General features: G+C 33.7%; 1 protein-coding gene across 1 annotated transcript; it reads left to right on the top strand.

Annotated features, from left to right (window-relative positions):
- Positions 1 to 9,121: 9,121 nt before the first annotated feature.
- Positions 9,122 to 16,059, top strand: LOC113231091. Its single transcript, XM_026465264.1, has 3 exons — positions 9,122 to 9,451; positions 11,586 to 11,778; positions 14,826 to 16,059. The coding sequence occupies exons 1-3, from the start codon at positions 9,143 to 9,145 to the stop codon at positions 15,122 to 15,124; spliced, it is 801 nt and encodes a 266-aa protein (XP_026321049.1). The 5' UTR covers positions 9,122 to 9,142; the 3' UTR covers positions 15,125 to 16,059.
- Positions 16,060 to 16,872: the final 813 nt, after the last annotated feature.

Here is a 16,872-nt window from a genome sequence, read left to right as displayed (position 1 = left end):
CTGGTTCGGTATTGTATTGATTTTTGTCATTGACTCGACAAGAAGAAGTTAATCTACATTATAATTTTCGTTCCGTAATTTGTTGTAGCACTACCTCTTTATTTTAATGGAGTACAACGTCCGGTAGCAAAGCTGCCAACCATCGAGTCACAACACCCCACATTACCTACTTGCATTCAGTCTGAACTTAGTTTTCAATGCGCTCTTTAGCAAGCGCGTTAATAATACCTTCACTCTATATCTTCCATTTCTAATTTCAAATCTTATCATGCATTAGATACTCTAGCGATCAACTCTGAACTTTCATTTTCTAGAACTTTTTTAACTGTTAGGACGCACTAGAAAACCGTTTTATATTCATGTAAAAAGAGCCTCTCGGATTGCCAACGCCAAATGCACGTCTTTTTCGCTTTTATTGCGTAAACATAAAGTATTTTCTGACTGGTTTGAGTCGATTTCACATTTAATAAGGGAGGTGACTCCATTATGCGCACTGACAAGTGCAAGAAATTGCACTTGTATTAGATTATGTAATAAATGATAATGAGATTGAAATAAAGTACAAAACATGTTATTAGAAATTATAATTTTAGGAGCAAATATTTGGGGTGCTATTCCCACCCGAGGCCTGCCTTACTTAGTTTTTTCGAATAACGTGTGATTTAGTTTGTTTATTATTAATTGCTTTAATGGCGAAGAAAAACATCGTGATTTAAACCTGTATTTTTGAGAGAATAATCATAAAACTCTTCAAACATGTATGAAATCTTCCACCACCATTAAGGCAGCGTTGTGAACTTATAACCTAAACTTGAATAAAACGTGCCTATGTATTCTTAGGTCCCAAAAATCCTTACACCCCCAACACTGCCGTTCATTGGTATTTTCGCACTGTTAGTTGAGCACAAAAACTAACAAAACCTTTGTGCTGTATGTACAAGTATGAACCCGGAAAAATCTTACTAACGCGATTCAGAAATCTCATAAAACGTTACTAAAGCCATCTAGTATTAACAAAGCCGATGAACCCTAGTTGCTCACTCCATAATACCGACAATTAACTGAAGGTTACTAAAAGGATTCCTTTCCATAAACATAAATTAATCATAAAACTCAATAAAGGTTATGTTTACTCTACAAACAAAACGTACACGTGTTGATGACTATGTTAGAAAATAATTACTAATTGAATATATTTTACAAGATTTGAGATTTTTCATGACATAAATCTAACTTCCGTAAATCTGTTTGAAGGGGTCCTTGTAAATAGCAACATTACCGGCGTCCATGATGTACATCATAACTTAGTAGCAGTAGAGCTCCTTGTAAAAGAGTTCGTTCAGGAAGTACTGCCACCTTACTTTTTTATTTCTGCCGCCAAGCAGTAACGTGAGAGATTTACTGCGTTCCGGTTTTGAAGGATAAGGGTGCTGGTGAAATTACAGGCACATAGGACTTAGGTAATGAAACTGTTTTTCCGGATTGAAATCGCGTATATTTGTTTTTTCAAACATACCCATTTAACAATATATAAACAAATTTAAATCCAAAAAAATATTTTCATTTCCTATGTGCAACAATCGCGAAAACCTAAGAACTCGTCACATAGGACTTGTTAACTTATGTCTCAGAGCGACAGGCGCAGTGGCAGTGCCCACCAGATCTTTTTAAAGCTATGAGTTGTACTGCAACTGTTTAGTAGTTAGTAGATGTAATCAAAAGGAACAAACCCACAAAACCACTGACAATGCCTCAAATTACTACATTACTCCTATTTCATAATACCTAGCATATTTTTCATCTGGATTGCCTACAATTATGTGTGTTTTAAAACAATTAGTGTAACTACTACTTTTACTCACGCAACGTGCAGATGCATATAGGCCACAAAAAAAAACAATTATAATGTACGCACAGTAACACATTACAGTATAAATATTTTAAAACATAACGGAAGTATTGACAAAATATTGACATTTTATTAAAAAGAAAAGACAATGCAATTACCATAACGGTTACCGGATACCATTTTGTATACTCTGTATAGTTACTATTAAAGGACAATTCTGAGTCAACAGACTAAAGAGCATTTCTCAGTCAAAAAAATATACACTCATTTTTTTAGTAAAAAAGATGTTAATCCGTGTTGCTTATAATATCGAAAAATGTAAGGATAATAATTATAAAGTTGAAAAAGATGCGTAAATCGGTCATAGGTCGATATATTGATTTAAAAGAAATAATATTAGTTTTTAACTTATGTATTACTAAATGGAACCTTAAATTTATGTTTTCGTTTATAAGTGGGTGTATAAAATATAAAAATAATCCCATTATTCGCGATAAGATTAATGAGTCTTTTTGATCGTGTTTTCATAACTCCATCATTTTTGAGTTAGAACAGTATTTGGCTATATGTGCGTTATGTGCTTTAGTCTGCTTTAGTATGTTTACCTACAAAAACTTCCATGACTTACGTATGTTGATATAAAAATATGAATAACTCCCATTTCAGTGCCTAACTCTTAGAACCTTCTGTTAATCGAAATTACTTTCATTTGTAATTAAAATAAAATAACTGGGATGTGGTAAAAATTTGTCACCTTTGTTCACCTGCACTTCATTAGTTGGACAGAATATCGCATTGTTTTCACTATTATGGCATCGAGATGTTGCTCTCTACAACTTTGTAGTTATAGATTGTAGTGAACGATTTGACCACTCTGAATAATAGACCAATACAAATGTTACTTGCGTCCTGTTCTTCAATAGCATGCTACCACTTTGCAATCGACTTATGTTCGGCGTGGTCAGTACATTTGTTGAGTACTGTACCAGGTTTATAAATTAACCACTTACATTGGCCTGCAATCGATGGTCTCAGTATTTTTCAAGTTGCATTAGTGATGTGGTTAGGTACCTATTTACAGTTATTTTGATTGTAACCGGCTCTTATAATTACGATTTGTATGAATGTTTTTCTTACAAGTACGAATAATGTTCCATTTGGTAGTCTAATTTTCAAGTTGATGGTTAAAGATTTTGTGATAATTACCTACTTGCAGAGCGCTGTTTTATATGTATCCCTTATTAAAATAACTAAAATGTATCACTGCTTTTCAAGAATTGTAGCACAAATCACAATAATTCATCTTAATATCATAAAACAGCTGCATTCAGAACGTGATAAATTTTAATTTACGGCTATTTATTGGTTACAATAAACAAGTTACAACATGCACCGGTGTAGTACATGATTTGTAAGCTTTGCACATTAGATATGCTTCAGATGTTTCTAAAGTTCTAAACTGTCATGCTAGTGAATTACTTGATTTTGAGGGTCACTCTTCTAGAAAGTCTTTGGAACTCACTTCCTATTTCTGTTCAAGAAAGTGCATCATTAGCTACTTTTAAATTGAGAGTTAAGGAGCATTATTTGTCTACTTTTCCGTCCATTTTACTGGTATTATATTTTGAAGTATTTATTTATCTAGTTTATAATAGTTTAGTTATTAATATTGTATTGTATACATAATTTTGTTTTTTGTGCACGTAAGCCCATTATTATTATTATTATTATATATTATTATATATTGTCCTGTATTTAGGTTTGTACGAAGAACTTTCATATATAAATAAGCAGTACCTTTTGTTTGTGTTTTCCTTTTTATTAAATGTACCTATTATGTACTTTTTCCTGTGCAATAAATAATATTTAAAAAAAGTTATCGATATGTAACAAATTAAAAATATAATATTCACATTTCAAATCAACTGAAAAGTTTTGCCAAATGAAATTATTTGTGTGACAAATCTTATTTAAAAAAAAAACTTACACAACAGACTAGTTAATAAAAATTTCCCTGGTTCCTATAAATGAGAAACCACATTCTTAGCACTTTACTCGACCATGTCATTAAACCCCGCATATAAAATTTCACCTAACGTAATAGCTCGGGTAACTCCACTTCTTGTCCACTATCGACATTGTCCATCACTATTAGTACACTATACTGACGGGACCACACAAGGCAGAAGCCTATTATTCCAGCCCACCCTTACAGCGGCCCTGTAATCTCTATTGCATTCTTATTAAGATATTAACTACTGGACGCAAACGCCTTATTAATGGCGGACTTCGCTTACTTTATGATTGTGATTTAATTTTAATTTAAAAACATTTAATTACCTATAATTATTTTTACTGCAAATTGTGGTATTGTGTCTCAATATTAGTAGTCTGTGAATAATGTGGTCGATTGTAAATTACATGCATTCCTAACTAGTTAGGTATGTAACGCAACTTGTAGAATTGTTTAACAACACACAATAAAGTAAATAAGATATTATAGTATATTGCCTACTTAAAAGTAAAACTACGTAAGTGACATTTTCAACAAAAGCCATAATATTTCATAGCTATGGTAAGAAAATCAGGATCTTTCTGGAGGTAAAACTCAATATTAAAAAAGTTATAAACTGTAATTAATAAAAAAAAGCTATAACATTTGAGTTTTACCAAAACAGCTACGTAATTTTGAGGTTTTTTTATGAGAAATACCCTTTATGTGGTTTTACTTTTAATCAGAATATACATAGGAAATGAAACTATTTTTCGGATACTAATCGCGTATATTTGTTTTTTACACAAATCAAAATAAGGTGGCTTTAAGGTGGCAAAAAACAAAAATAACAAAAAAAAGAAAAATAGTGTCATTTATGTTGTGTAACAATCGCGAATACTTAAGAACTCGAAATATATACGAGTATATGATAGCACAATTAAAACAGTATGTTCAAATTAATTTTGCCGTTCATTTTAGTTACAAAGTTCCTATTAAAATGTTGTTAATGACGTTTATAAGCAATATACTAAATAATAGTTACAACGTGATTACCTACACAATATTAAATAAAGTTGACGCTAGGTTCCTTGGGGCACTCTACTGGTTTAAAAAGCCGTACGTCTCATAACCACTCAATAAAAAAAACTTTTAACAAATCAGCGAAATTGTTTCTGGAAGTGCTCAACAACTCCAAAGAGTATTAAAATATTTCAGAATGGTAACACGTTTTAAAACTCTTCATAAAAAATAACTCAAAACATTTTTTTTCATTCGTCATAAACATTAATCTTGTTCTAACATGTCCTTGAGGCACTCCATCGCTACACATTAAAGAAAATGCCGAAAAAGGAATTAAAACATTTCCTATACAGTACACGATCCTCAAAACTATTCGACAAAGCGCCTAAAATTGTCGGATGATTCACGTATGCGCCTGTGCAGCATGACGATAAATCTAATCGTAATCGAATGCAGTCGGCGAGCCACAGACGGCCGGCGAGCGACCGATTTATAATAATTATCAGGCATGGGAATGACGTGAGGCGTGCGCTCTTGTGATGCTCTTGCACTCTGGTTGACTATACTTCTTAATATTGAGAGCATTGTAGTAATATCAAAACAGGCGTTTAGAAAGAAGATAGAGAATTCAAATTAAAATGTTAAAGAAGTTTTTTCCATAAAATAAAAATGTATTACATGTATCAATAGCGGAATTGGACAAATTTTCAGAAAGTATTTGTGATTAATACGTACATATTTCATACATTTCTCACAGATGGCGCTACGGCAAAAACGTCGTTAAAAACCAAAACAAAAATCTGTAACAAACGCATGGAACTATTCGTGAGGCCCGTTTGTTTGTTCAGTGTCTTAGTTGGCATAGCGTTTGGCACCTGGATCGAAATGAGTTTTTTCTAAGTGTTCAATTTTGGTTTAATAATTATAACAAACTAGTGGAGTAATTCCACAAAAAATAAATTAATGTCATGGTGGTGAAACATGCTGACATTTAATTACAGATATACGTATACAGCCAAGAAAAATACAATTTTATTTAATTAAATTTTTCAAGTCTCTAAAGCTATATTCAAAATATAATTAAAATCGCATCTCATCATCATGAGCTTTTCGGTGAAGGAAAAACATCGTGCAGTGTGAAGTCCGTCCGAAAAGGAGACCCGTGCCCAGCAATGGGACATATAAATGGGTTGATGATGATGATGAACATTTTAATTGAATAAGAATTTTTATTATACAAAAATCGTTATAATATAATAAATAGTAAATAGTAATAAATATAGTAAATAGTTTCTAACGTCTACATTTGACATATTTTCTTATTATTGTTCGATGCCTATTGTAGATGTTCTTTTGTTTCCATATCTTTCAATTCAACTTACGTAACCAGAGTTACGTACCTACTAAAGATGTTTTCAATTTCAAATTTTACCTAACAAGTAAGGAAATGATGACTAGATGGTGAAGTAAAATTTCAAATATACTAAACACCTAAGTGCCTATCCACGATCCCGTATAAATAAAGTCACGCGCTATCCCAATAAATCAGAATCAATAATCGGCCATAATCGATACATGGTACGAGTAACCGCCGGTGGAATCGATTTATAATCGTCGCTAGTCGGGAAGTGTTGCGCCCAGTTAAGGTAATGACGGTATAAAACTTTTCTGTTTACTTTATTCGCTTAAGTGGATAGAATATTGATTTTGTTGAATATCATGAGTTTTTACTACTATGATATTTATTTATTTTATGTGAAAGTTTTATACTAGTTTGTTACAATAATAGTATATATATATATATATAAATAGTACAAAGATCAGACAGGACGCGAACCTACAAACAATTGCCAAACTACTGCCGCCGTTTATTGAATGGGCGCTTGGACGAAAACTCTTAACCGAGAAAATAATGTTCAAAGAAATTAAATTAATTAAAAATAAAAATGAAGTGAATTGAAAAAAAAACTCATCCTGTGGCTCAGTTGGTAAGAGGAAAGCCACAGCGCAGCATGGTCGTTAGTTCAATTCCAACCAGGTCGAAAAAATTTTTCTATGTGTTCTATCTTTGCATTATTAATCATAACAAAACTAGTGGAGTTATTTTACAAAAAGTCTCAATAATACATTTAAAAAAATCTCTTGTTAGTTTTCTCTTGCGGTAACTTCATACCTTATCAATCTAGGAAAAATACGTAAAGTCTGTAACAAACACACAGAGGAATTCGTAAGATCTGCTTCGTTCCATAGCTCAGTTCGTAGAGCGGTGGCCCTAGTTTGGCATACACACCCAAGTTCGAGTCCTCTCAGATTGAAGGAGTTTTCGTCTGTGTTCGATCTTTGTGTTAATAACTTCAAAGTTTTTACTTGAAGAAGATACGCACACACTCATAGCTCCCCACTAGAGAAAAACTTGTATCGCGGATGCCATGGATACACACAAAGGCAACCACCAATTACTTCCGAACTCACGAGAGAAATAAATGTGAGCCATACAAATATGTCTCCAGGGATCTTACCATGAACTCTTATTACGATTCAGTTTAGGACCTAAAAAAATCCTTGTGCGACAGCGCTACATGAAATGTATATTACCATCCCGCTTTTTTGTATTTACGAACCTATACTGAACTGTAATAAGTAAGGCCCCCGGTACGGGAATAAAACCCGGAACCTCTGCAGTCTAGCATGGTGGCCGTTCGGCGACTGACACAGTTATGATAGCAGATGATAAGTTTAGTCACGGTTAACATTTCTTAATTACAATTCTGCATGTTACAAAAAATTTCCTGAACTCAAGTAAACAAACCTAATATAAAATAATAACCAAATATAGAGAAAGGAGGAAAACCATAGCGGAAAAATGTTATTTTTCACATTATTATAATGATTCTTATCAATAAAGATCTATCTAATATACAAAATATGACACTGACATCGAAAAGCAGATTTTATTATGTACGGTATTTCGATTTGTACCTACTGTTAACTTACCAACAAATCAAACCATCTTTTCCATTAAAAGTTCAAATTCTCTAGAGCAATTTAGACAAGGCCAATAACCCTTCCTTATAGAAAAAAGATGAAGGGTTCCTCTGACCCTCGTTATCAAATGCCTCGGTGACAAATGGGTTACGCCTCGACCATAGACCCGCAGGAATTCATTAGCTCCCTTATTAATTGGGAGGCGGGAACAACCTCCCTAATAGCTGCGGCATTTTGAAAGACTTTTTTTAGTAGGCCTAGCACCTGTAGGCGAAGTTTAGATTTGTGGTCTTTATGATAGTAGTACTACAATATTTACGGCTTATGATGAGAAATTTTAAGAATTACAAACTCGAGCAAGTCGTTGTAGTGACTCCTGGGTCGAATAGGCATCTACAAAATGAAACATGCATATTGGTGAAGATTCTTCAAATTCTTTGCCGACTTTTCAAACATTCCATCCGAAACATTACGAGTTGAAAAAATTTGGTACTTACGGCGACATCTAGTGGCGAGTAGTGTAAATTAGTATATCAAGAATATTTTAGTGTAAAGAAACTGACTGTACACCTACGCGTGTGTACGTACACGACGCAGTCAACTCGATGAAAATATTTTATTTTCTAATCGTTGATAAGATTGAGGTATAGTTTTCAAATTGAAAATCTGTGTGTGTATGTCCTAGCCGATTTTGGCTACAGCGAACTGCTATTGATTAATTAGAGCTACGGTTGTTTGCTCTTTCATGTGCCCTTAGATGGTTACAGTAGCCAATCTTTTTGGTAAATGTTCGCAAACAGTGGCGACACGTCAGCAAATTAAAAATATTGAAAATACGAGGTGACGATACCTTCAACATTCATAGCAAATAACAATTTTTGAATAGGTTTTGGGCACGATGATCTTATATACAAAAATTTACAATTGCATTGTAAAATATGTCTGGAATAATATTGATATTATTGATCTTTGCTAGTAACAGGGCCATCGACATCTTTTTTTTATTTACTATCAATTGAGTCATGACATACCATTCTTACGATTCAGGAGAGCTATGAATTTCAACATTCTTCATAGAACAGTTAAGATTAGCAATCTCATCTTATTGCTATCACAAAGTTACGCAAGTTATCTCAAAAACTCTCCATTCTGTTGCGATAATAAGTCGAATTATTTTATCTAGAAAACAGATCTCGAGATGAATTTAGTACGAATGTTATTAAGCGTCTATGTGATCGCGTATTTTAACTGTAACAACGGTTCGTGGGGTCCGTTCTAAGACTAACATAAATATGGATAGACCTGGTACGAGCCAGCAGTCCGTAGAGAAGATAGATAAGGTGGAAATGTATGAATTGAGGGAACATGTTCCTTACCACCCTGAAGTCACGAGGACCTCCAAATCGTACGATGAAGAGAGTGCGGTACAATATAAAAGCTCATGGGAATCAGCGTGGATGGCGATATGCCAGCTGGTAAATCTACTTCATCACATGCAAGTCGCAATTGTAGTATTCTGCATATGGAACTTCGCTCTGACGTCAGAGTCAAATGGAGTGATCACCAATTTGCAGCTTCATATCGTTTTTGCTGGAACTGGAGTACGTAGATGATTGTATATTTTGTAGATGTTATTGTATATTTTGTAGATGTTTGTGAATGTCGAAATAATCGTAATGAACACGATCTAGATGTAGGGAGGTATATACTGTTTATAAATTCCCACACACTTCGCACACTGACTGGACTAGTGCGAGTAGTAAATTTTACACAATTTTTTTCTTTTGAGTGTCAACTATAGTTCATTGCTTCAAGTAGTTCACAATAAAACTGCATATCCAGTTAGTCACTCAGTCACTCCATAAAATACCTTATCGTACTTATTTACATAAATCGAAACCACAACCTTCCAGGTAGCTCATTTCACTTCTCAAAAACGACTATTGCGTTCGACTTAGCTGCTCGCTTCTATCCTAAATTTAAAAAAAAAACTATTAATTTTGTCGCAAATGGTGGTCGAAAAAGTGACCAGGTATCACATCTTCGTTTACAAATGAGCTTTATTTCATACATACATATATACTTCACGCCTTTTTCCCATAGGGGTAGGCAGCGTTTATACACGTTCATCGATTAACGGTACGCTTTACAGTCAGTAAGTCAGTCAGTTTACAGTTGTCAGATTCCAAAACTATTTTCTGAAATTTATTTTACACAATTTTGACAAAAAGACCTTATCCCGGTTCATATTTGGCAGAATTTTAAATCTGTTTATTCGCTAATAGGTACAGTGGATACTGTAGATAAATTCGTTGAAAGCACTTGACCGAGATGCTGTTATCATCGTTTTATAGGTCGTAATCACACATGAATTCTTTTCAAGCCTGTACAAGCCGCTGCACTTATTCGTAGATAATGGTTAGTAAAATGCGCTTGTGCCATTTTCCAGTTTGATTTTGTATATGGCTCCAGTGTTGCCAGATAACCATCTGGCATTTTTTACATTTTTCTTACATTTCTTACATTTTTCGTAACTTTTGACCTTCTCACTCAGAATGTAAGTAATTTTTCTTTTAAGACAATTTTCCTAACTTTTGTGGTCGATGAGTTTAAATTCAACTACTTTGTTATTGTAAATCCTAAAAAGTTTACGAATCCGCCCAAATTGGACAATAAAGCAACTCAGAGTAACAAATGAAAACATTCAATTACCGGTTCTAGCTAGATTTTTTTTCATTGTAGGTACTTACTTTTTATTTTTAGGATTAAGGCGTACGATATCTTTTCCAGTTAGCGAGTGTAGTTTAAAAAAAATGTACAATGTAACTTTTGCAGCTAATATGTAATTTATCTGGTAACGAAATGTAATTTTCGACTCACAGACCCTGGCAACACTGCGTGTCTCTTCAGTTCGTTCATAACATTATGAACGAATTCAAAGAATCAGCACACCTTACCCATACAATGATCACGCGTGAATCAAAAAGTGTTACGTCAATCGTAGTTGATATAACAATCAACCACTTATCGAGTTATTAGGTTTTCGCGATTATTACCTATTGGTATTGGAAATGAAACTATTGTGAAAGACGTCCGTTTTCTACCCAGGATGCTGCAAGTACCTACTAGTTTGGAACCAATGTTTCTTCTGATGAAAAATTCCACTCATATATAAGACTACTACGATATAGTACCACATATTAATATGATTTATTTTATTTCTGATTTCCTTTTAAAATTAAAAAAATGTGTATATTATTATTAATACAAACATCGAGCACTTAGAAAAAATTCTTTCGATCCGGCTCGTTTCGCACAAACGTTCTCCTAACAAACCGTGTTAGACCCTATGCCACGGAACGAACCAGCGAACCTTACGAATTTTTGTATGTGCTTGCTGCAGATCTTTGTTTTGGTTTTTTAACGACCTCTTTTGCAAATATATTTCTTCACTCTGCCATGTACCGTTAATGCTACCAGCAACTGACTGAGATGTCGCTTTAATAATTGTAATTAAGTTGAATGTTAGAATGTTTCACCACCATGATATTCAATTATTGTTTGTGAAATTACTCCACTAGTTTGTTATAATTATTAATTAGTGTTAGCAGTTAGTTCTTTTGCAAATGTCTAGAGCGACGGTTGCCACAGCCATCATCAGGTGAAACCACACGTTTTTTTAGTTCACTGGTATTTTTCTATTACATTTATCAATATAGTAACCTTTAATTCCAGTATCAACTATTCTTAGTAGAAGCAATCCTAACGATTCATCGGCACAACTCGTGGTCCTTCCAACTGTCTGCCGATGGAAAACGAATCGTTCATGGAAGCTTGCAACTTGTTGGTTCAGTATTCGTCATAGCTGGAACTTTCCTTGCATTGGCTGAAACGGATATGCAAATTAATACTGCTCACGGAATTTGTGGTAAGATCTATTCATCTTTATTCAACTGCCGCGTTTCAATAGACAAAAATGCACAATAGACGAAAACTTTCTCACGCATTAGCGCCATCTAGTCCGTGTACGTAAAAGTACGACGAAGACAAAAAATGCGATACCTACATACTATTATTATTTTACTTTTCCGAACTATAAATACAATTAGATCATTGTTTATAATATTAGTCACTTAGAATAATAACGCATAGAAACCTAGCCCGCACACGCTAAGTGAGGCAAGTTAGAGGGTTCCAAACGCGTCCCAGGAGCGCGCGGGCTGTTAGTGCTCAAGGTCATATTGCACCGCGAACAGCTCCAAAATTTTTTGCTAAAAATGACGAAATGTGCGGTAAATGGGTGTAAAAATACAACAGACAAACATAAAATAGACACTAACATCGCATTCCACAAGTAAGTAATGCGTTTCAACTCATATTTTTATGTAAATATTCACTAAAACAGAAAAATAATTTCGCGGCAACAAGATACGAAAGTGTTGCAAAGTAACGAATTTTTTTTCTCCCCATTTTGCTATTCTGTATCAAAATAATTATATTACGTAAATTTTAGTGGTGCCTGTAATTTAGATTTATTTGCGCATCTTGAACTAATATTTACTTTAATAAACATTAAATGTTTTCGTTAACTCCTGTAAGTGATTGAGACACTTAATTATTTTATAATACTTTTAACGGCTCTGCGTTCATGCTTTATTGAATAATTATTTATTTTAATTTTATTTGAATTGGAGCACATATTTTATTGCAACAAATTTACAGTACTTATATATTTGTTTCTACTATAGTGTTGGCACCACCAGTACAACTTTGATAGCTTATTATATGTCTTTCTTTTCGTAACTCAAGCGAAATATTTTATATTAAAATATTTTATTTTCTTAAAAGGGGAGCATTCTTAAGCGATTTTTTAATCTATTTTAACAGTTATTTTCTTTAATGTTTGCTTATGGCATTTTCGGTTTTAGGTTTCGAATATGGCACTTATTTCTAAATCCAAGATGCGGGCGCGATTTTTCGAATAATGGCAAGTTGGGTATCGTTTTCGAGATGTTTGGGAATGTTCAATACAAATATGGCACTCATTTCTAAATCCAAGATGGCAAACACGACAGTTCAAACAAAAGCAATATTCGTAATGAGCACCCCCAAATACCTCGAAAACGATACCCAACTTGCCATTATTTGAAAAATCGTGCCCGCCATCTTGGATTTACAAATAGTGCTATATTCACATTGAGCATCCCCAAATACCTCGAAAATGATACCCACATAGCATTTTTTTGAAAAAATCGTGCCCTCCATCTTGGATTTAGAAATGAGTGCCATATTCGTAATGAGCACCCCCAGTACCTCGAAAATGATACCCATATTGCATTTATTTGAAAACTCGTGTCCGCCATTTTGGATTTAGAAATGAGTGCCATATTCGTAATGAGCATCCCCAAATACCTCGAAAAGGATACCCATATAGCATATTTTGAAAAATCGTGTCCGCCATCTTGGATTTACAAATAAGTGCTATATTCGTTTTTCATCGACAAAACCGAGCACATCTGTAGGCACCTGATCGACAATGTCGGGCAAATCTGTAGGCACCTTTAACTTAATGATGAGTTAAGCAAGATACAATTTCCCCACTTTTGAGGGATATGTTATTCCATGGCATCATTATTTGTATATTTGTGTGCGTGCCGACGAGCGTAGTTACAAGTTGCTTACGCCTACATGAATTTGGTTTTTGCCTCACTTGTGACAGTTCGTTTGATATGAAACTATCATTCTATGCGTTATTATTCTAAGATTAGTCATAAATAATTTTTTAACTCTTATAGTGGTATAAAAAAAAGTTTAAAATTCGACGAGGGTGTCAATCTAATTGGAATAAAATTATAACGAACACAATTATTAGATTATTAGTCAATTTTTTTACAAAGAGTAATTTGACTGGCGACGTTCGTCCTAATTTTTTATTATTTTTTTTATAAAATTGACGCTGCCGCTGGCGAAACCCGAAAGAGGCGACGCCATTAAACAATAAGGACGTCTGTATTTTGCGCTACTTACATAAGCGGCACATCAAAAAGGTCCGACCATATTTTACGTTATTATCGTAATAGTCCTTTAATCGTCACAATATAACAAAAAAATTGTAGATAAACATAGATATCGTTGAGAAAAGTTTTTTTTTCTCATACATATTTCCGGTCAACAGTGTGCGTTTTGCATGGGAAACTGTGCACGCGAACAAATAAGTATAATTCTATTAAATAAACTGAACAGACCTAGAAACAGAAATAAATTAGTTTATTTGTCATTTGTTTGATTCTTTGTTTCTTTTCGTTCTAACAACTAAGCACGGGAACCAATCTCATGTCGCTTAAAAAATACATGTTATATTTGTTATTAATTTTCGTCTAAAGTTGTTTAGTTTGTTGTACTATATAGTGACAGTAGGATGGTAAATAAATACCTTTGATATTGCCCGAATTGCAACACAAGACAAGCGCAGTAAAGTTACAATCTAAAGAGGTGCTGGTTCTCATCTCATGGATGTATCCCTTAATCGCATACGATACGCAAGTAAAGATATGGAGCGGTCATGTTTGGAACTATAAACCACGGGACTAATGACTTGTAAACATCCCTTAAGGATTTAAATTTATTAAGACGCTTCAGCACTGCATCAATATTATACGTGTTTTGTTTGGGACGAAAACTAATACAACACTAAATCCGTATAAAGTAGTTACCACAGTCATTAAATTGGCTTGAGCCGGTCAGAAAAAGAAATTTTTATACTCATGCAATGATTTCGCTGCCTCTCGGAAGCAGAAACGGAAGGACGCGAAACGCCTGTCGTTTTCGGTATTATTCCATGGACATAAAGCTTTTACTGATCGAATCAACGCGATTCGTTGTTACTACCTCACGGAACCAGGTGATAAGTAGGTTAGAATAATTTAGGCGAATATAATTACTTATTTTTTACGTAAAATTTCTCTTAAATTTCAGGTGTAATAGCTCTAGCATTCTCTATCATCAGTTTAATATCAGGAATTGTTGCGCTCTTCTCGTCAAAAGTACGTTTGATGATCAAGAGCGGACCAGTCAAAATCCTGCATATCTCCGTTGGTATATTTGCAGTCTCCATGGGCCTTATTACCCTGGTTATAGGTTTTAATACGGATTTCTTCAGGACAGACAGAGAAGGCCTTGCTACGTGTATGATGGTATTTGTACTGATGACTCTTATTTATATTATGATTCAGCCTATTATAGACGTGGTGTCGACTACAAGGAAAACTTTGTGACTAGGTATATCTGGGTCAACTGATGGGCATAGTAGTGCTTGAGTGTTTAGGTAGTTAGAGGCAATAAGGCATGATCTTCTGGGTTTCATCCTACTTATTTCCTTACCTTGACTAAGTAACTAACATTTGGACTCTGGCACTCGATGGCTTTCTTTTACATTTACTTCATAGTCGCTGTTGTTTCTTAAAGAATAAAAGTACTTATTAACGCGTAATCAGCTTGAGCTAATCAGAAAAAGTTTTATGTTCTTGCAAAAGAAAAAGACTCGGAACGCCGCCGAAGCCAAACGCACACCTTTTTCCCTCTTATTATATACACATAAAACTTTTTCTGAACGACTTACTGTGATTGCGTGTTATACTGTGTTGACTCCCTAAGAAATGATGTTACCTATCATGACCAAGTTGACTAGCCCCAGAACTAAAGAAAAAAAAGGAATCGGAGTTTATTTTATCATATTTATTTAAATTATTTCTAAACCGCCAAAAATAATAAACATATCACATAGTACATGGATATCGTTGAATATGACAATAAAAAATAACGACCAGTTATATTAACGACCATTGTCGTATGGTTGAGTAAGTTTATTTAGTAATTATTTATTATAAAACTACATTTCATAAGCCACACTCAATAGTTGACTTTTCATAAAACTACCAAATATGTTATATGAACACGCACTCAGTCGCAAAAACAGTCAAATCTAATATTGTTTAATACAAAACTTGCCCTTCGCCTTTATTTCATCGTCTTGTATTCGACATTATGAATTAAGGAATTAATGTTTTAGTATGTAAAGATTAATACCTGTTTTTATAATTAATCTTATTTTAATTATCTACTAATCATATCTTGAATAAATATTTATGTAAATGTGGTATGAAATTTCCATTGATGGTAGGACGTATTTAGGGCCAGAAAATAAAGAAATTGTTCGAACATTAACAGCACTAAACAATTCATAAGTTTGCAATATTTTTTGTTAAGTATATTGTATATATATACATTGTATATATATTATACAAAAAAGTTTATATATTTACATTAGTATTACTTGTATTGTTATTGTAATAATAATATTAAGTAACTTAATGGACACACTTCGTGTTCATGCGTGTGGTTTGAATAAAGTTTTTGTTTTTAAAAATCAACTCTATCTTTTTTATCTATGTATAGCCAAAATTCATGTTTCACCTATGTATCGAAATTCCTATTAGGCACTGGGTGTGCGCTACCAAGACCGCGAAACAGTCGTATTTAAGAAACATTCCCCAAATTGGAATAACTAAAAATCGATCACGAATCTTTTGTCCCTGTATAGGGTTACCATCCGTCCGGATTTGTCCGAACGTATCCGGATTTTTTACCTTGTGTCCAGATTTATCGTTTGTCGTATTTTGACGCTTAGTGTAACAATTTTCAGAATAAAAAATAAATTATCCATCTTATAATTCTGTAGTAAAGCTTGATTTTCGACAAAAATTTTGTTGCTCAAGCTTTGGTCCATCTTTATTGCCACGTAAAAGAGGTGTTCGATTTTATTTTGTTACTCAAAGGTCCGGATATACAAACGTCATGTTTTTTGTCAGAACTATCCAAATATCGGTAATCCTTCACATGTAGAGCTTAAGCAATACAAGCTACAGTTAAAAAACTTATTGCGTTCACTGGAGTCCTTTGTAACAAAATCGTTCAATTGTAAAACATATAATTTCTCGAATCATATTTTTAAATCATTGACAGT

This window comes from Hyposmocoma kahamanoa, unplaced genomic scaffold (assembly GCF_003589595.1).
Source record: "Hyposmocoma kahamanoa isolate Upper Pololo Valley unplaced genomic scaffold, ASM358959v1 64, whole genome shotgun sequence".
Classification (NCBI taxonomy): domain Eukaryota; kingdom Metazoa; phylum Arthropoda; class Insecta; order Lepidoptera; family Cosmopterigidae; genus Hyposmocoma; species Hyposmocoma kahamanoa.
This window is presented reverse-complemented; position numbering and strand designations above follow the sequence as displayed.

Bases quoted from the DNA above. Each gene is read 5' to 3' on its own strand.
- LOC113231091 (XM_026465264.1), top strand. From the start codon at position 9,143: ATGGATAGACCTGGTACGAGCCAGCAGTCCGTAGAGAAGATAGATAAG. The intron at 9,452-11,585 runs GTACGTAGATGA...CTTTAATTCCAG, and splicing joins TCGTTTTTGCTGGAACTGGA to TATCAACTATTCTTAGTAGA. The intron at 11,779-14,825 runs GTAAGATCTATT...CTTAAATTTCAG, and splicing joins TACTGCTCACGGAATTTGTG to GTGTAATAGCTCTAGCATTC.